General features: G+C 38.7%; 1 protein-coding gene across 1 annotated transcript in view; it reads right to left on the reverse strand.

The window, feature by feature from the left end:
• Window positions 1-1,276: 1,276 nt before the first annotated feature.
• The window catches only part of Gpr158 (G protein-coupled receptor 158), a 406,464-nt gene continuing 382,555 nt past the window's right edge, over window positions 1,277-25,185 (reverse strand). The window contains exons 8-11 of the mRNA XM_021152640.3: window positions 21,587-21,725; window positions 16,568-16,673; window positions 6,510-6,656; window positions 1,277-5,571 (exon numbers count right to left, since the gene is read on the reverse strand). Of these exons, the coding sequence (XP_021008299.1) occupies window positions 4,114-5,571; window positions 6,510-6,656; window positions 16,568-16,673; window positions 21,587-21,725 (1,850 nt within the window). The 3' untranslated portion in view covers window positions 1,277-4,113. The remainder of the gene's footprint in view (window positions 5,572-6,509; window positions 6,657-16,567; window positions 16,674-21,586; window positions 21,726-25,185) is intronic.

Below are 25,185 nucleotides of genomic sequence, written 5' to 3' on the forward strand. Positions count from 1 at the left end.
GCCCACCTTAGGAAAATGGGGGCACAAGAATGAATAAAACAAACTCTGGAGCCCTCAAATTAGCCATGATCTGGAGCAGGATGCAACTAAATTGCAAGTGGACAGAATTGGAGACATAAATGACTTCCTGAGGTAAGGCTAGAAGACAGAGGACTCCATCTGCTCTCCAGAGGCAGAAACATGTAGGCTATTGCTTGAGTAGAGCAAGCAAGCAGTCCTAGTTTCCTGGGATGGCTCAGGCACATTGCTAGCCAGGTACAATGTTTAATGATGTATTTGTCTTCTCAGTTTTTCACTGTCTAACAAAAGTCATGCACATACTAAAGCAAAGAAGCTGAAACAGAAAAGGAAGAACTTGAAGTGGGTCAAAGGAAAGGCATGAATGTCAAGTCCCTATTATGTTTGGTGACATTTGTATAATTTTTCTCTTTTATCCACAAACACCCCCATTTATCTTTTCTGTTGTTGATTGAATTGAAACAGTGGTATCTTCTACACGACTGCCATGGACTTTTATTCATGCCCCATTTACTTTTCTTTCTAGATTGTGAGTACTCAGTAGCACAGCCCTTATCCTATATTTATCTCCTATTTTCGACTTTCATTTTATTAGACATTTTATTTCTGTAAGTTTATGGCTTTCACACCACAAAAGGAGAGATCAAAATTAGAAACCTGCTTAAACATTCCGTTATCTGCCTTCTGCTCAGTTGACGGTAAATTTGAACATACAGTGTTCCTGAACTTAGCCCTCCACTTTCCTATGAACAAATGTTTAAGGAGAAAAATAGCCCAAATTGGAGCAATATTCTTTGCAAATGTCTTTGCAAATATTCATGGTGGAAAATGTCATAAAATATATAACATCTTGACCAGCTTATGTGGGGTGAAATACATTTTTGTAGAAATATTTTAGTGAAGAACTTTCAACAGATTTTAAATTTAGAACAAAGAAACTAGGACCCAAATGAACACCACACACACACACACACACACACACACACACAAACTCAAACACACCACAATCACACCACATACACACAATGCAACAGCACTATGAAGGCAACAAGAAGATGCACACACACACAAACACCACACTAACATCACATACACACAATGCAATAGCATTATGAAGGCAACAAGAAGACACACACACACAGAGGGAACCAATGTCATAAGTCTATATGTAATTCCTTTGAATAAGTTGCATAAATATGGTCAAATTTTGAGACATGAACACACCAATCATTTTCATATAAATGTTTTATTGCAGAGAAGTTATAGTTATTTACATGCTGCAACACATCACAACATAAATTACCAAGTATTCCATGGTGGGATGCTGTAGATTTAGATAATAGTTTTAGAAGAACCACAGGTTAAGTGAAGAGACTTACAGCTTTGTTGACTCTAAAACTCTTGGCTGCTAAGTGCTAGAAGTCAAAGGCAGTGTGTTGTCAGTCCTACCTATCACCACTCGCATGCAGAAACCTAGGAAGCAAATACAAGACAACTGTCGGGATTCAATCCGTATTGCCACCGAAGCTTACGAGAGGTCAAGTCATAATTTATGTTGTAAAGCATTTAATTCTTGCATAAAATATACACTTCTATTAAGACAGATATAAATCTACTTATTTATAAACCCTGGCTTAAAACAACAACAGGGTGCAGCCTGCACATGCATTGAAAGGACAACCTAGCAAATGTTTGTGAGACCTTCACACGGTACGCACTTTCTATTGTTCTCAGCCAGGGAAACGAGCTTCCAGAATGACAGAGTTCAATTTCTTTTGGTGATAAGTTATGAAAATGAAGCTCTAGGAAAGAACCTAGCTATTTGTGCTGATTTGTGGCGGTGGAGAGTAATCTATGGGGGGCAGGGGCAGACTGTCACTATGGCATAATTTGGCAAATCTTCTGTGAGCCACACATCAAGCAGGGTCACCCTGAAGTGCAGTGAAGTCAGTGACAGTTGCCTGTTTAATTCTCAGAGGCAAATCTAGTGCTAACAGCTCTCAGACACAAGTGAAACAAGTACGCAAGTCTACAAACTCTAAGCCAAGTTCACAAATGCTCCTCAAAATAGGATTCTAAAGTCACAAAGTAGATAGGCTTTGATTGGAAGGATGGGGATGATGGGGATGAATGAAGGCAGCAGTTAGCAATAAAATCTCTATAGATTTCCAAACCTAGCCCACCAACCTGAGTAATGAATGAAGCAAGCAAATGGGCATGCCCAGCTCTGCCAACTCCTCAAGTGCTTGCTTACTCCTGAATACAAAAGTAAACACTGAGAAAAGTTTGATGATAGACACAAAGCATAAGCACAGCCTTATATCCACCTTCTGATTCCTTCTCCCCTCCTGCATCATCCTAGCAAATTCTTCTTGTTGCTCACCAAAGGTAAAACAGTTCCTATGGATGGAAATGTCTTCGTCACATAAGTAGTTGTTTAGTATTTATGATGGGAGAAAAATCAAGCCTGGGCTGTAGTTTTAAGTGATACATCTTTAAATGAAATGTGCCTGGATTTTAGAGTCTTATTTCAGCATTGCAATCCTTAGAGCTAAGTCAGAAGCTCAGGATGTTTATGCTAGAGACCAGCATGGAATGCAGCAAGTTCTATAAGATATGCTTTGATGTATGCACACCAATCTTAGGCTTTGCATTTTGAGCTAGGTGGCTTGCAAGGACAGTTTGAAGGACTTGTAAGTTCTGGTACTGGGGAGCCCCTGTACCACCTATGGGCTTTGAGAAAATCAAGTTATAAAATCTCTTTGGGATTTGAGCCCAGCAAATTCTGTACCTAGGTGAAGCAATAAATAAAAGTTTATGAGAATAAATAGTTTACGGTAATTTAAAATATATTTTCAGTATGCATAATAAAAATATATCCATACAATGATCTTGATGCTATCATTAATTTTTCTCTTTATAAAAATAATCCCTGGAGAGTGCTATTAGGAGCTACCTTTCTGTATTTGTCATGAAAGGCAATTTCCTGGACCTGCAGTATGCACTCGTTGTTAAGGCGCTCCTAGAGTTGGCCTCTTCTGTTGGTAACAATGTACAGCACAGTTTCCTCACTCGGCTTCTTCCTTAGGAAATGCTAATGTGAAATACTGGAAGAGTTGAGAAGGATGATGCATTGGGTTGATTTAGCTCTGACTTGGAACAAACAATGGATAAGTTGTCCTTAACTTACTGAGACAAATGACTAAGTAGGACTACTTCATCTCCAAGATTAATAAAGCTTCAGAGTCCCTACAAGAAGTGTAGAATAAGCAACTCAACTTCTATTTAAAAATTAAGACATTACAACAAGCCATGGTGGGAAACAAAAGAGTCAGACCCAACTTCACTATATAAACCACAGCCCAAACTAAAAGTTTTCATCATAACTGTTATGGCTTCCTAAGCCAGAGAAAGCTTACTGTACTCCAAGACTCAACCACACTTGGTAGATGATAGCAGGTATTTGGTAGGTTGCAATGACAATTGAGTAGCTGCAGATTGCATAAATGTGTTGTGTCATATAATATCAAAGTTATTTGCAAAAATTATACAATCTGGAATGCTTGAATACAAGACACAACAATGTACTGGAACAGATTTTAAGAAAATGAGAGCAATCGTGTATATAAAAGGTATCGGGGTGCATTAAGTTAGCAGTGCTACCAAGGTTAAATAGGTAATGAAGGTCGGCTTTTCAGTCAGCTACTTAGAATTACAGTCATATTTATCTAAGTTTTCCCATCTTAAAATCCATGTGTCTGTCTTCCATGCCTCCTGGTGAATCTTGCTTGGTACCATTCAATCCCTTGTGTAAAAACAGACAGGGCAATGTCCCTTAAACAGGCTGAAATGCTAAGCTGTCCTCCAGTGTTGATCTGGCTTTTCATGGCAGAGTCAGACTTCCTTCTTATGATGCATAATTGCCTTTTTCTGGCCTTCTCCAGCCCTTGCCTTCACCTTACTGCACAATGTGCCATGTTTCCCTAGGCTAACAAAGATGCCTTGGTAACTTGTGATTTTCAGATCTATTTTTATCAAACTCGGGATTACCCCTTTCTTCCCAGGGTGGTCCACTTTGAAAGTGTCCCAGACTTCCTATTTCTGAGGCCCTGGTATCTTATTTGCACTTAAAGCAGAGGAGGCAGGCAAAGTTACGCCTCTTTCAGCATTTGGTAGTTCTAGGGGCTCGAACTCCCAGGGACACACTTCGGCTCGTGATGTTAAGGGCTGATGGGAGTTATTACTTGAGTTACAGGAGCCAGGAATGATATCCACAGAGGAAGATGTCTGTTTCTCCTGGTCTCCCATTTGGTTGAGATTTTCATTCTCTACTTTTGATGCTACGACTTTGTGGGGCAGTTCTTCATATTGCCCAGCACACATATTGGTTGTGTAGAGCTGGCTTCCATTCTCCTCTCTGGCTCTCCCTGGGAGAACTGGAGTCTTAGAAATCAGACGATTCTCATCTTCCAAAAGGGACTGACTGTGGATTTCCCAGGGGCACACCTCTGTCTTGTCTATGCTCTTGTGATTGGCTTGGGAGAGACTTTCAGTTGCCTTAGACTTGTGGTAGGACTTCTCCTTCAAAAACGAAGCTGGGTTTTGTTCCACTTCAGAAGCTGCGATTGATACGTGTTTTTGAGCTTTTGGTTCTGAAGGCATAGGACCAGGGGTCAGGTCATAAACCTCCCAAGGGCATACTTCTCCAATATCAAAATTGTCCTTTATCTGGGTGATACCGGAGCTCACATCAGGATTGGCAGTGGGGAGGCTGACCCTCTGCTGTTTCATAATCCCAGATTTCTGGGGCTTTCTTGGCTCCTCCATGTGACTGGAGTTCGGGATAGTCTCTATGTTATCTGAATTTGAGTACTTCCTGATTGTCTCTCTATCTTTTGGTTTCTGGGACTTAGCTCGGTCTTCCTGAACTAAAGTCTGGGTTTTGCCAGCCAGGCCGAGTGTCTTCTCCTTGGCACTTGCAATGACACTGAGAGATTTCTGTAACATAGATGTACGTGGGTGCCCAGGCTTCTTCTCGGAGCTGAGGTTGTGAGCACTGGCTGACTTGCAGACCAATGGCACTGACTCGGTGGACTCGGCCTCACTATCTTCTTTGAGCTTTTGTGTCAGTTTTTTACTTGACAGCGACTCCAAGGTTGAATTTTCCGTGGCCTCCTCTTCCTGGCTCTCCATGGGCAAGCTGCTGGATTCTACAGTTTGGTCTCTCACATGGTCATATGTGCTGTGGGATTTCTTGAGAGAGAAGACCCGATTTTTAAGGGACTCTTCCTTGGGTCTCCCTGTATTCCCTGAGGACTCAGTAGGATTCTTCCGAACAAGGCCTGTCCCCTTGGCCACACTGTGGTCTGTGCCTTCCTTGTCCTCTTTGGAGCACTGTCTGCTGACTGTCTCTGGGATCTCGGTGATTCGCCTCATGATGGACCGGCCTAAGCCCTTCTTGGAGCACCGTTTTTTCTGAAGGTGGGGGTTGTTTGTGATCATCTTTTTACGTTTGTATATTTCTAACTGAGCATAGAGTTTTTTCAGCTCATCCTGCACAGAAAGAGAACATTTAAAAAGGTACAGATTTAGTGTTTCAGACAGAAAATAGCCCGGTGGTGTTTATAAAAACAAGATTAGGCTTGCTCAGACAATTGTAACAACATCATTCACCAATTGCTACTTGTTCTTAACTTCCTGATAATTTTGTGGGTTTTTTTCTTATATAAACATTGACCTTTAAGACATGAATTTAAGGATAGCTCAGAGGTTATAAGCACTGTCTGCTCTTCCAGAGGTCCTGAGTTCAATTCCCACCAACCACACGGTCACCACCTATAATGTTATCTGATGTCCTCTTCTGACATGCAGGTGTACATGCAGATAGAGTACTCTTGGGCATAAAATAAATAAATAAATCTTTAAAAAGACATGAACTCATAGGTTTTGCCTTTGTCTCATGGATCAAAGCAAGGACTTGGAGTTTTCCATATCTGTCGTCAAGACTGAGTTCAGACTATAACAAAACCCAGCATCCTGACTGCTGTTGAACAGTCTCCATGGAGTGTTGGAAGCATCATGAAGCCATTGATACAGTCATAAGTGGCAAAGGATGGACTCAGGAATAGCAGTCTAAAGCATCTTCTTCCTTCAGAGGCTGATCAGCGTTTACTATTATATTAAATACGCCAGCCTCTCTGCTCATAGGGTGATCTTACTTTTTAAAGCATGTATGTCCATAATGCCAGTCATGATTAGGAAGCATGACCAGGGCAAGTGTAATTGTTGAGACAGTTTTGTGCAGCACAATTATATCATGATTCTACACAGTAGTATTACTTCTGTGGTTCTTTCAGTCTCTCACAGACATCCTCTTTTTCTTTAAACATAGAAACAAGAGTTCACACACACACACCTCAATTGGCATATGATTGCATCAGTGGCATAAATTGAACTAATGTGACAAAAGAAAGAAGTCCATATGTCCTTACCCGAATGTCTTCTGGATCTAGGCTGTGTTCACTCCAGGCTGAATTGATACTGCTGTTCAGATAGGATCCAGAGCGACCCATGTCCAGCTCATCTTCATATGCTTCCGTAGCAATGTCATCTCGGGGATTATTGCTTGAATGTGAAAACTGAAACAGATATTCAGTGTGAGATGTAGCCATCAACCCATTGCTAGGCAGTGCAGCATTTTCTAAGGTTCTAAGTCTAAGATTATTAAGATTTTTTTTCTTAATCTTGATGGATTCACTCACAAAATACTGATAATTTGCTGCCATTTTGTGATTAGCCTTTCTGGTGTGTGCTAGAGCTATGTGTGAGGCAACATAACTCTGCTCACCCTTTCAATCAAGTTTAACCCTTGTTTCTTTGTTGGGTTCCCATTGTTACTAGACTTTACTAATTTTTCATGATATATTTGCTATTTGAAAATGAACATAAAGTAGAAAAATAGAAAAATTCTAAGAAAGTCTCCCTAGGAAAAGCAATTTGATGTACTTATGTATGGATGAAAACTGTCTTGATAGAATGTTATATAGCATAATACTTGTTCTACTTTAGTAAGAATTTACTCATCCATACATACAAGTAGCCCTAGACACAGGAATATGATTCTCTATCTCCTGCATGTGGCTTTAGATAAAGTAATCTTTCAGAACACAGTGAACAGTGTATGTGATAGCAAGCATCAGTGGGTCATTAGAGTTCTTGGATTCTACTTGGCACCATACAGAAGAGAGGAACCTGCTGCATGAGGTCTCCCTTGGATGGTATTTAAATTAGAATGAAAAATTTTGCTGACATTACAGATTCTCCTCAAGCATATTATTTTATCATGTCCCTCTTATCACATTTTGATTATTTTCATGTGATACTGTTTAGTGCTTGTCTGCATTTTTCCTTAGGTATCGAAGTCAGGAAAAGTAAGTTGGGTGAGTGACTGAAGGAAAGAGATCAAGCTAGTCACACCTTAAACACTATGTAAATAATGTCTTATGAAAATTAAGAGAGCAGTTTAGAAAGCATGGGTTCTCTTGTACCAGCTTATTAGTAGTTCAAATATTTCTTTAAAATGTCATGTTGAGAAAAATTCCCCTAGACTTGGACAACTGTCACTAACAGTTAGAACACTGATATAAAGCAAAGCAATGTGGGAAGGTCTCTACTACTGTGGGTGTCACCATTCACTAGGCAATGGGGCCTGAACTATGTGAGATGAGAGGATGCTAAATGAAGCAAACCAGCAGCACCAGTGCATTCATTTTTCTCTGCTCTTGACTATGGATGTGATGTGACTATTCACTTACGTTCTTGCCTCGAGTCCTCCTTGGTTGCAATGGCTTGGAATTTTAGCCAAATAAACCCCTTCTTCCCTTGGGATGCTTTAATACAGCAATAGGCATAAAACTTGAACACCAATTTTACATGTGTATGCAAAAACATGGGAAGCAACAACAATCTGTATATTGTAATTAGAACTTCTCGAAAACCCATGTTGACTAAATCTTGTTTTTCATCTTTTCCTGTGAAATCTGCATGTGTCATGGATTTAAATATATGAGTGGTAAATGTGGTAGAGACTCACAAATACTGATTATACCACCTGGTGGGTGCTTATATGAACAGAATTGTTCTCAACCAAAACCTTTGACGAAAGTTTAAGAAAGAGTTGGGAGGTGAAGCTATCACCAAGGGGTAGAATATTTTTTGGCATACTCAAATTCCTGGGTGTGATCCCAAGTCACCACAAAAATCAAACACAAACAGGTATTTGTCAGATATTATACATTTCCTGATTCATTCTTGTTTCTTTAGGACTTTTTCTAAAATACTAGTTTAAATATTTATGAACTTAATTTCTTTCATCCTGCCCCATTCCTCAGGACAGCTACCCAAACAGTTTTTATCTCTGTGTTATGCTTCTTCTAAGTGCCTAGCACAATCCCTTAATAGTCCCTGGTTATCTTTGAGATAGTGTTGTGAGTTACAAGGTTGTGTAGCCAATGCCACTATTAAATCCCAGAATATTTTCATCACCTCAGAAAGAACTCTGGAAACTCTAACACAACCATTTCTAGTATTTGATTTCTGTGTGGCACAGACCATGAGTTCACCTTTCTCTTCAGATTTGCCAGTTGTGGACGTCTTACACAGATAGATTAATGTAAAATATGGCAGTTCTCTGTGCTTATCTTTTTACCTGGTATTATGTTTTATAATTTCCACAGGCATAAAATATTTAACTCATGGGTTTGTGTGTGTGTGTGTGTGTGTGTGTGTGTGTGTGCATATAGGCATATTTGTGTATTAATGATTAATGTAGTGGAGAATGTGTGCATGTATACATATTTGTGTAATAATGTGGGGAACACATTTGTATACACATCTGTGTGTGTGTGTGTGTGTGTGTGTGTGTGTGTGTGTGTGTGTGAGTGAGTGTATGCGTAGACCAGAGGCATATCATTCAACTTATTTTTTGAGACAGTTTCTCACTTGCATAGAGATCACTATGTATCACTATATCTGACATTTTTAAAAGATTTATTTATATCTACATGAGTGCACTGACTGTAGATGTCTCAGACACACTAGAAAAAGTCATCAAATCCCTTGACAGATCATTGTGAGCCATCACTTGGTTGCTGGGAATTGAACTCAGGACCTCTGGAGTAGCAGTCAGTGCTCTCAACCACTGAGCCATCTTTCCAGCCTGTGACTTTTTTTTTTAGAATAATTATATTTAATCCTCAAAAATAAAATAAATTAAAACAATATTCTCACTACTAGATTTTGTTGTGTCGTTGCTCATTCTCTGTTCTCAGTTTCTTACTATTTTTTTCAATTTTTTATTAGGTATTTATTTCATTTCTATTTCAAACGCTATCCCAAAAGTGCCCTATACCCTCCCCCACCCCCTGCTCCCCTACCCACACACTCCTGTTCCTTGGCCCTGTTGTTTCCCCTGTACTGGGGCATATAAAGTATGCAAGACCAAAGGGCCTCTCTTCCCAGTGATGGCCGACTAGGCCATCTTTTGCTACATATGCAGCAAGAGACACAAGCTCTGGGGGTACTGATTAGTTCATATTGTTGTTCCACCTATAGGGTTGCGGACCCTTTCAGCTCCTTGGGTACTTTCTCTAGCTCCTCCATTTGGGGCCCTGTGTTCCATCCAATAGCTGACTGTGAGCATCCACTTCTGTGCTGGCCAGGCACTGGCATAGCCTCATACAAGACAGCAATATCAGGGTCCTTTCAGCAAAATCTTGCTGGCATATGAAATAGTGTCTGCATTTGGTAGCTGATTATGGGATGGAACCCCTGGGGGGCAGTCTCTGGATGGTCCATCCTTTCAACTTAGCTCCAAACTTTGTCTCTGTGACTCCTTCCATGGGAGTTTTGTTCCCAATTCTAAGAAGGGGCAAAGTGTCCATACTTTAGTCTTCATTCTTCGTAAGTTTCATGTGTTTTGCAAATTGTATCTTGGGTATTATAAGTTTCTGGGCTAATATCCACTTATCAGTGAGTACAAATCATGTGAGTTCTTTTGTGATTGGATTACTCACTCAGGATGTTACCCTCCATATCCATCCATTTGCTTAGGAATTTTATAAATTCATTCTTCATAATAGCTGAGTAGTACTCCATTGTGTAAATGTACCACATTTTCTGTATCCATTCCTCTGTTGAGGGACATCTGGGTTCTTTCAAGCTTCTGGCTATTATAAATAAGGCTGCTATGAACATAGTGGAGCATGTGTTCTTATTACCAATGGAACATCTTCTGGATATATGCCCAGGAGAGGAATTGCTGGATCCTCCTGTAGTACTATGTCCGATTTTCTGAGAAGAAGCCAGAATGATTTCCAGAGTGGTTGTACAAGCTTGCAATCCCACCAGCAATGGAAGAGTGTTCCCTTTTTCTCCACATCCTCACCAGCATCTTCTGTCAGATGAATTTTTGAACTTAGCCATTCTGACTGGTGTGAGGTGGAATCTCAGGGTTGTTTTGATTTGCATTTCCTTGATGATTAAGGATGTTGAACACTTTTTCAGGTGCTTCTCAGCCATTCGGTATTCCTCAGTTGAGAATTCTTTGTTTAGCACTGTACCCCATTTTTTAATGGGGTTATTTGGTTTTCAGGAGTCCATCTTCTTGAGTTCTTTATATATATTGGATAATAGTCCCCTATCTGATTTAAGATTCGTAAGTATCCTTTCCCAATATGATGGTGGTCTTTTTTGTCTTATTGACAGTGTCTTTTTCCTTACAGACGCTTTGCAATTTTATGAGGTCCCATTCGTCAATTCTCAATCTTCCAGCACAAGCCATTGCTATTCTATTCAGGATTTTTTCCCCTGTGCCCATGTCTTCGAGGCTTTTCCCCACTTTCTCCTCTATAAGTTTCGTGTCTCTGGTTTTATGTGGAGTTCCTTGATCCACTTAGACTTGACCTCAGTACAAGGAGATAAGAATGGGTCAATTCGCATTCTTCTACATGATAACTGCCAGTTGTGCCAGCACCATTTGTTGAAAATGCTGTCTTTTTTCCGCTGGATGGTTTTAGCTCCCATGTTAAAGATCAAGTGATCATAGATGTGTGGATTCATTTCTGGGTCTTCAATTCTATTCCATTGGTCTACCTACCTATCTGTAAGTATATCAGTACGATGCAGATTTTATAACAATTGTTCTGTAGTACAGCTTTAGGTCAGGCATGGTGATTCTACCAGAGATTTTTTTATCAGTTAGAAGAGTTTTCCTATCCTAGATTTTTTTGTTGTTGTTCCAGATGAATTTGCAAATTGCCCTTTCTAATTCATTGAAGAGCTGAATTGGAATTTTGATGGGGATTGCATTGAATCTGTAGATTGCTTTTGGCAAGGTAGCCATTTTCACTATATTGATCTTGCCAATCCATGAGCATGGGAGATCTTTCCATCTTCTGAGATCTTCTTCAATTTTTTTCATCAGGGTCTTGAAGTTCTTATCATACCGATCTTTCACTTCCTTAGTTAGAGTCACACCAAGGTATTTTATATTATTTGTGTCTATTGTGAAGGGTGTTGTTTCCCTAAATTCTTTTTCAGCCTGTTTATCCTTTGTGTAGAGAAAGACCATTGACTTTTTTGAGGTAGTTTTATATCCAGCTACCTCACTGAAGCTGTTTATCAGGTTTAGGAGTTCTCTCGTGGAATTTTTTGGGTCACTTATATATACTATCATATCATCTGCAAATAGTGATATTTTGACTTCTTCCTTTCCAATTTGTATCCCCTTGACTTCCTTTTGTTGTGTAATTGCTCTGGCTAGGATTTCAAGTACTATATTGAATAGGTAGGGAGAAAGTGGGCAGCTTTTTCTAGTCCTTGATTTTAGTGGGGTTGCTTCCAGCTTCTCTCCATTTACTACTGGTTTGCTGTAGATTGCTTTTAGTAAGTTTCAGTATGGGCCTTGAATTCCTGACCTTTCCAAGATGTTTATCATAAATGGGTGTTGGATTTTGTCAAATGCTTTCTCAGCATCTAATGAGATGATCATGTGGTTTTTGTCTTTGAGTTTGTTTATATAGTGGATTATGTTGATAGATTTCTGTATATTAAACCATCCCTGCATCCCTGGGATGAAGCCTACTTGGTCATGATGGATGATCGTTTTGATGTGTTCTTGGATTTGGTTTGCAAGGATTTTATTGAGTATTTTTGCATCAATATTCATAAAGGAAATTGGTCTGAAGTTCTCTATCTTTGTTAGGACTTTCTGTGGTTTAGGTATAAGAGTAATAGTAATTCATAGAATGAATTGGGTAGAGTACCTTCTGTTTCTATTTTGTGGAATAGTTTGAGGAGAGTTGGAATTAGGTCTTCTTTGAAGGTCTGATAGAACTCTGCACTAAACCCATCTGGTCCTGGGCTTTTTTTAGTTGGGAGACTATTAATTACTGCTTCTATTTCTTTAGGGGATATAGGACTGTTTAGATTGCTAATCTGATCCTGATTTAACTTTGGTACCTGGTATCTGTCTAGAAAATTGTCCATTTCATCCAGGTTTTTCAGTATTGTTGAGTATAGCCTTTTGTAGAAGGATCTGATCGTGTTTTGGATTTCCTCAGGAACTGTTGTTATGTCTCCCTTTTTCATTTCTGATTTTGTTAGTTAGGATGTTTTCCCTGTGCCCTCTGGTGAGTCTGGCTATGGGTTTATCTATCTTGTTGATTTTCTCAAAAACCAGCTCCTGGTTTGGTTGATTCTTTGAATAGTTATTTTTGTTTCTGCTTCGTTGATTTTTCCCCTGAGTTTTTCCTGCTGTCTACTCCTCTTGGGTGAATTTGCTTCCTTTTGTTCCAAAGCTTTTAGGTGTGCTGTCAAGCTGCTAGTGTATGCTCTCTCTAGTTTCTTTTTGAGGCACTCAGAGCTATGAGTTTTCCTCTCAGGAATGCATTCATTGTGTCCCATTAGTTTGGGTATGTTGTGGCTTCATTTTCATTAAACTCTCAAAAGTTTTAATTTCTTTCTTTATTTCTTCCTTGACCAAGGTATCCTTGAAGGGAATATTGTTCAGTTTCCACGTGAATGTTGGCTTTATATTATTTATGTTGTTATAGAAGATCAGCCTTAGTCCATGGTGATCTGATAGGATGCATGGGACAGTTTCAATATTTTTGTATCTGTTGAGACCTGTTTTGTGACCAATTATATTGTCAATTTTGGAGGAGGTACCATGTGGTGATGAGACAAAGGGTTATCCTTTGTTTAGGATAAATTGTTCCATAGGTATCTGTTAAATCCATTTATTTCATAACTTCTGTTAGTTTCACCTTGTCTCTGTTTATTTCCTCTTTCCAGGATCTGTCCATTGATGAGAGTGGGGTGTTGAACTCTCCCACTATTATTGTGTGCAGTGCAATGTGTGCTTTGAGTTTTAGCAAAATTTCTTTAATGAATATGTCTGCCCTTGTATTTAGAGCATAGATATTCAGAATTGAGAGTTCATCTTGGAAGATTTTACCTTTGATGAGTATGAAGTGCCCCTTCTTGTCTTTTTTTAATAACTTTGGGTTGGAAGTGAATTTTTTTTTTCGATATTTGAATGGCTACTCCAGCTTCTTTCTTCAGACCGTTTGCTTGGAAAATTGTTTTCCAGTCTTTCACTCTGAGGTAGTGTCTGTGTTTTTACCTGAGATGGGTTTCCTGTAAGCAGCAAAATGTTGGGTCCTGTTTGTGTAGCCAGTCTGTTAGTCTATGTCTTTTTATTAGGGAATTGAATTCATTGATATTAAGAGATATTAAGGTAAAGTATTTGTTGCTTCCTGTTATTTTTGTTGTTAAAGTTGGGATTCTGTTCTTGTGGCTGTCTTCTTTTAGGTTTCTTGAAGGACTACTTTCTTGATTTTTCTAGGGCATAGTTTCCTTGTATTGGTGTTTTCCTGTTATTATCCTTTGAAGGGCTGGATTCCTTGAAAGATATTGTGTGAATTTGGTTTTGTCATGGAATACTTTGGTTTCTCCATCTATGGTAATTCAGAGTTTTGCTGGGTATAGTAGCCTGGGCTGGCATTTGTGTTCTCTTAGTGTCTATACAATATCTGTCCAGGATCTTCTGGGTGGGTTTCATAGTCTCTGATGAGAAATGTGGAGTAATTCTAATAGGCCTGCCTTTATGTTACTTAACCTTTTTCCCTTACTACTTTTAATATTCTGTCTTTATTTAGTGCATTTGTTGTTCTGATTATTATATATCGGGAGGAATTTCTTTTCTGTTCCAGTCTATTTGGAGTTCTGTAGGCTTCTTGTATGTTCATGGGGATCTCTTTCTTTAAGTATGGGAAGTTTTCTTCTATAATTTTGTTGAAGATATTTTCTGACCCTTTAAGTTGAATATCTTCATTCTCATCTAAACCTATATTCCATGGGTTTGGTCTTCTCATTGTGTCTTGGATTTCCTGGATGTTTTGAGTTAGGATCTTTTTGCATTTTGCATTTTCTTTGATTGCTGTGTCCATGTTCCCTATGGAATCTTCTGTACCTGAGATTCTCTCTTCCATCTCTTTATTCTGTTGCTGATGCTGGCATCTATGGTTCCTGATTTCTTTCCTAGAGTTTCTATCTCTAGAGTTGTCTCCCTTTGGGTTTTCTTTATTTTTCTACTTCCAGTTTTAGATCCTGGATGGTTTTGTTCAATTCCATGACCTGTTTGGTAGTGTTTTCCTGTAACTCTCTAATGAACTTTTGTGTTTCCTCTTTAAAGGCTTCTAGCTGTTTACCTGTATTTTGCTATATTTCCTTCTTAAAGTCCTCCATCATCATCATGAGAAGTGACTTTAGATCCATGTCTTGCGTTTCTGGTGTGATGGTCTATCCAGGACTTGTTATGGTGGAAGAGTTTGGTTCTGATGATGCCAAGTAACCTAGGTTTCTGTTGCTTTTGTTCTTATGCTTGCCTCCTGCCATCTGATTATCTCAAGTGCTTGCTGCCCTCAATATATCTGATTGGAGCCTCTCCTTCCTATAATCCCAGTTGATTCAGGACTCCTCAGAGTCCAGCTTTCTCTGTGATCCTTTGATTGTGGGCTCCTGTGAACCTGAGATTCTGGGTGTGTCAGAGGTTTGGGCTGTCAAGAGACCCTGAAATACTGGTATGACCCAGATCCTCTTATGCTGGGATTCTGTTGTCCTAAGATCCTTGGTGTGTTACAGTGTCTGGAAGTGGTATCTCCTTTGAGAACTGTGGAGCTGTCTGATCAGTGGGTCGACTTTTTTTAAAAACATGGATTTTTGTATATAATTTGAGCTCTCAGAGTTGTATGATAAGTCCTTTACTGACGTCTGACTTCCCCAAGTTGCATTAAATTACTTTTTACTGATAAATAATATTCCATTATAAAATATACCATAATTTACTTATGCATTTATTAGCTGATAAACATTCAGGCTGTTATAAATAATGATGTTGTGAACATTCATGTACAAGGTAAATGTAGATTTAAGTTCTCTTTGTAGATCAGTAACAATTTTTTTTTGTTGTTGTTGTTCCACCTATAGGGTTGCAGACCCCCTCAGCTCCTTGGGTACTTTCTCTAGCTTTTCCACTAGGGGCCCTGTGTTCTATCCAATAGATGACTGTGAGCATCCACTTCTGTATTTGCCAGGCACTGGCATAGCCTCATAGGAGACAGCTATATCAGGATCCTTTCAGCAAAATCTTTCTGGCATATGCAATAGTGTCAGTAACAGTCAGTAACAATTTATGGGAGTAACAGTCTGAGTAGCCATCAATCTAATAAATATAAAATTTGTATTGCAAAGTTTTAAAAAGCTTAGAAAAACTACAGTCTCAGAATCACCTATGAAGACACTGTGTTTGGTTGATACAACTCAGTAAAGCAGAAAAATAAATGTTATGTTGTTCAGAATTGTTTTATTTTTCAATCAGGTTGAACCTAAAGGTTAAGTGTGTGAAGTGAGATATAGCCAGACTAAAGGACACGAAACCACAACTCTGGGTTTGTCTGCTATAATATAATGCTTCTCTGTATACAACAAAACAGTACTTATACTAATTATAATGCTACAAGTTGTATAATCTATGTTTATCCCAAACTCTGATGTCATCTAATTTAATTCTGAGATTTAGTTCTGTGGAAACTGAAGCCCGGATGAGAACCTTGGCTGATGTTACAGTATATAGGTAGTTTAAGGTGAAGGATAATATAGAATCGATATCTTCTGAATCTTAGAATTCTTTTCTCCACTTCCCTTTGAAAGCCCAGGAAAATCTTAACCTGAATATCCCACTATAGACCTTCTTCTATAGGTAATTTCACACTCACTGTTTTCTACTTACACAAAAGATTAATAAATCCCTTCCCCACTGCAAAACCAGACACTCACTTTCTTGAGGAGGAATGTTTAAAACAAATAATGGTGGAACATCAAGCAAACCTCCACACTTTGCCCACAGTGGCAGGTACTTTAAGAAAAATAACTCCATGCTCCTTCAGAAATTTGTCTGGCAAGAACAAATGCAATACTAGAATAATACCTTTGGAATTAGAAGCAGCCCAATGGTGACTGTCACAGTCAAGTGAGCATGTGCAAAGTACAGCATCAGCATCCAGTCGGGCTGAAGTCTCGAGGCGAGCACGAATCTGAAATGAGGGTTCTTTATGTTAGCAGTAGAGATTTCTGTTTTAAATGCTAGCATTCTGGGACACATTTCCTCTTAGTGTATTTAGAAAAATGAAAACTTCTGTTTCTACAGCACATCTTTTCATCACAGAAAAATAAAGGTGAAAATGACTTTTAGGTTGGAAGGACTGTAAATTCCTTTTAAATGTCCACCTACATATTGACCATGTTTTTTTTTTTTCTTTTTTTAATGTTGGAATGTATTAATATGATATACATGTATATGTTGATTCTATACAGCTAAGAATGCACATAACTTCAAAACAGAAGTTAAGTTCAGGAAAATTAAGTTAGAAGTCACATCTGAATATATTCTTATAACTTTGTTTTTAAAACGTTAATTGAGATGAAGGCAGGAAAGGAGTAGTTAATTATTTACTTATTTGTCTTTGTGAATAGTCTCAAAATCTTAAAAGGTGACAATAGAGTGGATAAATGAATGGGATAATAATCTTTGAGATGATTCTTTACTTATCCTTATTTATTTTCATTCTTTTTTTGTGGTGCTGTGTGTGTGTGTGTGTGTGTGTGTGTATGTGTGTGTGTGTATGTGAGAGAGAAAGAGAGAGAGAGAGAGAGAGACAGAGACAGAGAGATAGAGAGAAAGAGAAAGACTCTTTTGTATTGTATAATTTTTTTTTTAACCTCTGAGAGAACTTTTAAAGTAAAGCTTTGGTGTATTCAAAAGTTGTCAAATTACCTTAAATAATTTATAATATAGTATTTAGGATAATTTGCAATTGAGATATAGAGCCTTTCTTCACAGTAGTAAGGAAGATTCAGTACTGAAGTCTGCTCTAAAACTCCTCTAAATGCAAAGGTGCACTCAGAAACAGCTCTGTATCAAAAGACTCATCCCCATGCCCAAACCAGGAATGTTCTTATAAAGATCTTATTGTAGCTATAATCCTCCTTTTAATTTTCTACAACACTGTGTATTCCCAAATGCTAAATCTGCTGTTCTACTGCATTAGAAATAAGAATAATTTTTTGTTTCAATGATATATAATGAAGTTTTAAAAATATGCTTTAAATGTATGCTAACACATTTCATATTATTAAGATTTATTTTATTGTTGTTTGTGTGTATGTGTGAGTATAGGCAGGAGCCTGTGGAGGCCAGAAGTGTATTGGGTTTCCCAAGAGCTGAGACTGTAGACAGCTGGGGGCAAAAAGAAGCTTTATCTGTGTTTTAAATGTATTTAATATGTAGTTTATAGAATGTGGTAAAGTTTTCCACATGATTTTTTCCTTAGGTCTGTGAAATTTCTAAAATTCATTGTAACAGGACTGCCATAAGCAGCAGATGACAGTCTCCAAGGCTTGTATGACATGCATTTACATGTGCCTATCTGTGAACAATGTACTCTAGGAAAATGATAAAAATGCAGTCACTTAGTGGCCATTGTAAATTCTGGAGCAGAAAGGCACATCAGTGGAAATGGATTTCTGTCTCTAAGCCTCTTTTTAAAGGGAAATCCTATCTCGTATACCAGCACATATATGTACTCTGCTTAGCCAGTAATCTTCTCTATCTAGAAGGAGGAGTGTTTCCATACACTTGAAGTGAAAACTGTGACTTTCCAAAATAGTACTTTGAAATAATGCTGATATTAATTACTTTTGATTTAATCAGCCCTAATTCCCTGCCCGGTTGTAGCTCTGGCTGGAAATATCTTGAGAAAAGCAATTTTGATTTAAAGCTTCAACTTTAAAATGCTGTTTCAGCTTTGCAAAAATCTATATAAAATGCAGCAATATTTGAAAATTGTGCTTAAAAATCAAGCAAACATAAAGGGTCTTGCAGAATCCTAGAGGGTTGCTTCGTGCTAGCTCTTAGAGTCAGTAAAGGACTAGGACAGAGAGAGGCCTTTGCTCACTTATCCTTTCAGAGTTAGTTCTTTGAAATTGGCTTACTTTTGTATAATCTCCCCATTTTGTAAGAATGAAAGTGAACATGTGCATGATAAATTTTCATGCATATGTATGTACAAATATATTTGAAGCAGAATAACAAAAACCACCTTAGTCAACAGGATTTATTCAAGAAAAAAGACTAAAATGGATATTTGTGATTAAAATTTATCATTATTGATCTTTTCCAGGGATTTCACAAGGATCCGCATTATTGATTCCATGTGTGAGTCAGGCCTTGAAAATATTTGATTTTTAAATATCATTTTTATTACTTTTCTCTGCCCATGTTCTAAGTCAGTGTCCTATAGATCTACTTACCTATAGATCTACTTCCCCCCTAATCAGAGGGAAAGGGAAGGAGGCATGTTGGGGGGGTGCTATATGAGGGGGACTGGGAGGAGAGGGTTGTGTCAGGATGTAAAATGAGTCTGCTGTGTGAAACTACAATTTCGTTCATTTGTCCTTTCTGGCCATACAGATTCCCAGATTTGTAATTAATCAATCATGTGCACATACATAAAATTACCTAGAGTGGTGAACCACTGTGTTAACAGTGCTGACTTTTGGGGAGTATGAATGTACTTCTTTCTTAACTATTTATCATTTTTACAAGTGACTATGTGTTACCTTCTTAATAAAATACCTTTGAGCTTTTATCTAAGAATCAATTTAGTTATCTGCTAATGAAAGAACCTGGGCTGTTTTACATTTCCAAATTCATTAAAACTCATGTAGTGGTAAAACCTTATGAGACCATCTAAAGTAGACAGGTATATTTATGCAACTTCTTTAAGCTTTTAAAATTTGAACAATTTGTTTGTATGAAAGCTGGCAGCTTATTGTGAGGAGAAACAGAAAACCCTTTTCACTCCTTAGTTCCATTGCAATAATAACAGGCCTGGCAAACCACCTATGAGGAGCTCTTAAGTCTCTGTGTCTTGTAAATAGAACATTTGACTTGCAGCTAGTTACAGAGAAGCATGCTTGTTAACTCTTAACACTTACGAGCTTGACATTCTGGAGACTAATAACAAAGAGTGACATCACTTGAAAGATAATCTTTAACTCTATCTCATGAGACCATGGCAAGGTCTTCTGCTCTGTGCTGTCCCATTCCAGACCCAGGACATTCTCTCTCAGATTTGAGTACTCTAGTCTCAGGGAACTTAAGAAGCCTTCCCCCATCACCTCCAAGCTCCTCAGTTCTTCCCAATACTCTTCCACAAGACTCTTCAAGCTCTGTCTAATGTTTGGCTGTGAGTCTCTCTGCATCTGTTTCAGTCAGCTGCTGGGTGGGGCCTCTCAGAGAACAGTTGTGCTAGACTCCTGTCTGCAACCTTAATGGAGTATCATTAATAGTGCCAGAGATAGGTGCTTGCCCACTGGATGGGTCTCAAGTAGGGCAAGTCATTGGCTGGCCATTCTCTCAGTCTCTGCTCTATCCCCTGTCCCTGAACTTCTTGCAGTTGGGACAAATTTTCTAAGAAAGTCTATTAGCTTGGACCCTTAGGTGACCCAGAGACTAAACCACCAACCAATGAGTAGGAACTGTCCCTGACTCTGTTGCCTGCTTGTGGATCTTGTTCCTCTAACTGGAGAGGATGTGGCTAGTCCTGCAGTGACTCCATGTGCCAGGGTGCATTGGTACCCAGAGGGTCTCCCCCCTTAACAGAGGAAAGGAGAGGGGGTATGGGAAAGAAGGTATGTGAAGGGGAACTGGGAGGAGGAGAATTATGATCAGGATGTAAAGTGAGTAAATAAATTAATTAATGGGGAAAAAAACCTTTTCCATTAGCTTTACTTTAACCTCATATTCTGTTCTCCTCGACTTTCCAACAACTTTTATTTTCTTCTCATCTTTTATTTCTCCATTTCTTGAGCTGCAGAGAAACAAAGCTGGACCAGTTCCCCTGACTCCTGGCCTGGTGGGGTATCCAGAGCTACTGGACAGTAGATAACCTCATTTTTTGTTTACAAGTTTAAAAACTGCAGCTGTTGGAAGTATCAACTTTTCTCTGGCATCATTGGTTCCCAAAGGCAGAAGTTAGTATCTTCTGAGGTTTTGTTAAATAAGAGTCAAGCACTCAGAGAAACTCCTACACATTCCCAGCCTCCTGTTCCACCCTAACTCCAGGAAAGTCTGAATGTCAGCAGGGGAATAAATCCTAACCCTTATATCAGGACAAAGACATTTAGCATTTCTGATGCAGTTCTAAGTGTACCCTAATTTTCAGTATTTTTTAAGCAATTGGATGGCATTTATTTTTTGGTTGTTGATAAAATGCCAGGGTTCCTTATGTTATCTGGCCCCTGAGATTTCCATCTCATTTTTTAGTTATGATGCATGGGAAAGGTCTCAGAAGTCAGATGCACGTCATTTCATTTGGCAAGTCTGTCTCCTTCCGATTCCCCTGCTGTAGAGATGCATGAGACAAGCACAGACCAATGGCTAGTTGATAGTCTGGGCTCAGACATCACACCTAAGGCAGGAGGACACCAGGAAATAATGCATAATAATCTAGTTATCACACTGAGCAGAACTCAGTAGAGCCCCCACTCATGAGTTGTCTGAGTACTAAGAGTTTGGAAGTCTAGACCAGCATATTAAATGTAAATAAAGGGGGTGAGCACCTATAGCTATTTTATCACACACATGTGTGATGATTTACATCTCAGTCACTCAATATGGCATATAAATGAAAGTATCGTGTAAGTGGGTATACATATTATACTAACATGGAACTAATCCACAAAATAAATGAAGTAAGAAAACCCATTAGAAGAGAATAAGAGCAACTAGACCCATCTGCCATGTCTGCCACAATCAGGTATTCATAAAGCATTATCTTCCTTAAATATTTCCATTACTCATCTTTTAAAGTTTTGCTATTTAAATTAAATTACAACACACACCACAAATACAACAGTTTTTGTACCACTGCCAAGGACCACTCACCTGATTGTATGGAATATAGCCGTGATAATGAGCTCATTGTGAACTGCGACAGCCATGTAGCGTGGCTCATGAAATGCTGAAGGGACAGTCCGCACTGCATAGCAGAGATAAATGCCCCACAAGAGGAATAAAAATTCAGCTGTGAGAGGAACAAATAATCCTTCATTAGCTTCATAGGTTAGAAAAAATAGAAAATTTAAATTATTCAACATGCCTCTTGTTGTAGAAATAATCTTAGATTCTTGTAAAGTCCCATTCATATAAAGATACGAATGACATGCCTTTAATTTTTAAATTTTATTTGGGGTGTATATTTTCAGAGGTCTCCTCTGATGCTGCCATTGTCTACAACACAATTGGTATTCTCATTGTTTTGTTAAAATTTGGATTTTATTCCCTACAATAACTGAAATAATTTTTCCCATTCTTAAGCCAAGTTTACGGTATTCAGAGAGTCTGGATCCTAACTTGGGAGCCTACACAGCCTCTGGAAATGGAAGTTCTGCAGCAACAATCCAGTTCAGGAAGTAAAAGTAGCCACTTCCAGAAATGTGGGAGCACAGGTTGTTAAACACTTGGTAGCATATTTTACAAATGAAACATTGTTTCTTCACATATGACAGAAATTTTATCTTTTGTGGGTGGAGTATGGAAAAAGTCATAAAATCTGCAATCACCTTGTTGGACCTTTGTTGCCAGGAGGGGCAGGCACCATGTATCAGCTAAGAGTGCCTGAGTTTGAGCCTGACTCTCTTCCCTAACTCAGAATAATCTCAGGTCATGAGCTGACCCTCTGGAGCCACAGTTTCCTCACCAGGAAAAGATGTCTCATAAAGTGTACACTAGGGGACAATTTACTAATTAGGTGAGCTAGTATACAAAAAGCACTTAACATGGTTTACAACTCAACTTTTTTCAAATACTAAGATTCTCATTGTCAGTTTTGCAAATTGATCATTGCTACATTTTTCTTTTTCATTTCTTTTCTTTCTTTTCTTTCTTTCTTTCTTTCTTTCTTTCTTTTCCTTTCTTTCTTTCTTTCTTTCTTTCTTTCTTTCTTTCTTTCTTTCTTTCTTTCTTTCTTTCTTTCTTTCTTTCTTCCTTCCTTCCTTCCTTCCTTCCTTCCTTCCTTCCTTCCTTCCTTCCTTCCTTCCTTCCTTTCTTTCTTTCTTTCTTTCTTTCTTTCTTTCTTTCTTTCTTTCTTTCTTTCTAATACAGGGTCTTACCTCTATCCCAAGTCACCTGAATCTAGGGATTACAGGCATGTGATACCACAGCCTGCTTGAGCACTGCAATTTGAAGCCACTTGGGCTAATCCACTTCATCTCTCTTAGTAACATGACCTTATTGGAAAATTGCATTTAACGGCTGAGAGCAATAGCTATCCCATGGAGACACCCTGCATCCGAAGTCACCCAAATGTAACCTTGCACCTGAAATGCTGATGCTGATCCCCATTCAGAGCAATGACTGCCCATCCCCAAGCTAAGCTGCTCTCTCTCTCTCTCTCTCTCTCTCTCTCTCTCTCTCTCTCTCTCTCTCCTAACATTCCAGCTTATTTCTGGCAGAATTTAAACATTAGACAGTACTCCAATTACTGGAAATCCTTTAAATAAACCAGTGCTTAAATCCCTGACATGGACAAAAGCCAAAAGAAAAAAAATGAGATTTAAAGTAAATCGAATTCTTCAGCTTGATGGCTGCTGGCTGTGTGTGTGAGCACCACCCCCAGCCATTCATTATCAGGTGTAGAGCAGGAAATGAGACCATCTTTATAGGCCACTTCCTTTCCCAACTTTAATAGCACCACTTGACCTTTGTCCCCAAGTTTGAAATCTTGGAATCTTTTGCATTCTACATTTTAAGCATTCATGTATATTCATGGCTCCCAGTGCCTGTTGCCTAAGACTCTATAGCTGCTTGCTTGCTGAGTCTATCTACCCTGCCTAAGTTCCTCACCCTAACAGTGGTCGGTAAGCCACTCTGAAACTCCATTTTGATCAAGCCAGAATTTACATAAATATTTGCTAATGATTGGGCTAACCTATTCACATTTCTACTAAAAGATTTGTTCAAATCTTTGAAACACCAGAAATGATTCCTGTCCCAAAAGGAGACTCTAAGTGTCCTCCTGAAGGGAAAACATGCTCTTGGTTTCAACATGTCCTTGCTGACCACTTTCATGTTAGGTACCCACACTACTCCATGTTCTTGTATTTTCCCTATTTACATCTTAGACTCTCATTTCTTTCTTTTTAAATTATTTTTTATTTTTAATCTATCTATCTATCTATCTATCTATCTATCTATCTATCTATCTATCTATCTATCATCTATCTATCTATCATCTATCTATCATCTATCTATCTATCTATCTATCTATCTATCTATCTATCTATCTATCTATCTATCTATTTGGTTTTTGGAGACAGGGTTTCTCTGTGTAGCCCTGGCTGTCCTGGAACTCAGTCTGTAGGCCAGGCTGGCCTTGAACTCAGAAATCTGCCTGCCTCTGCCTCCCAAGTGCTGGGATTAAAGGCGTGCGCCACCACTGCCTGGCTTTAGACTCTCATTTCCTGTCTGGTCCCTGGACAGCCATTTATTTGATGGGCATCAATTACATCTCCATTCTTCATCTTGGTACCCATGGCTCCCCATAACATGATATCATAGTGTACACTCAGTGTCTTCTCCACTGTGCTACCAGAATAAGCTCTCTGATCTGACCCACTGTCCTTTCCTTTGTCCATTGAACACTACTGAGGTTGATCTTTTCCATCTGGTAAGATGGCTCATTGGGTAAAAGTGTTCTCCACAAAGCCTGCTTCTCTGTGTTCAATTCCTTTAACCCACAAGGTGGAAGGAGAGAACAGACTTCTGCAATGTGTCTTCTGACTTCCACACTTGTGCAGTGGTGCACACACATAAGCCAGTGTGTGTGCATGTATACAGAATAAATAAATGTATGATAAAAAAGGACCAACCTCCCTCTGAGTTCTCATTTATATTATTGATCCCACTGATAATTTTCTTTTACTCCCAATTCCAACTCCTCTTCCTTTTTCTTTTTTTTTTCTGGAAAAATTAAATTTAGTATTTGGGGAATTTTCTGTAAGACTACACTATATTTTCACAACTTTTCCCACTTACACCTTCTCTCACTCACCCAATGTCCTCCCTCTCAAAATTTTTGTTTTGCATATATATGAATGCATGCCCAATTAGCGCTGCCTGCACAGAAATGTGTTTAGGGCTGACCTCTCAGGATTGGGCAACCAATCAGGAGGCTCATCCTTGAGAGAAACAGACCCTTCCTCTTTCAACAGCTATAGACTCTGCAGCAATTCTGTGGGTAGGCCCTTCCTCCTCTTCTTGATCTATAATACTTCTGTACTGTTTCTTCTAGCAAAGTCTATAATCTCATTTTTTTTTCTGGTGCTTCCTGATCCATGAATGTTCTTTGTTCAGGCAATCTATGTAGAATTTATTTTGCCTCATTTTTTTCTTTAAGAGGCCCGTAAATAATCTGGTAACCTCATTGGCATAATTATTAACAATAGTGACCAGTATCAGCACATATAATATGTCTATCATTGTAT

This window comes from Mus caroli, unplaced genomic scaffold (genome assembly GCF_978045245.1).
Source record: "Mus caroli unplaced genomic scaffold, Mus_caroli_1 scaffold_2, whole genome shotgun sequence".
In the NCBI taxonomy this organism is placed as follows: Eukaryota; Metazoa; Chordata; class Mammalia; order Rodentia; family Muridae; genus Mus; species Mus caroli.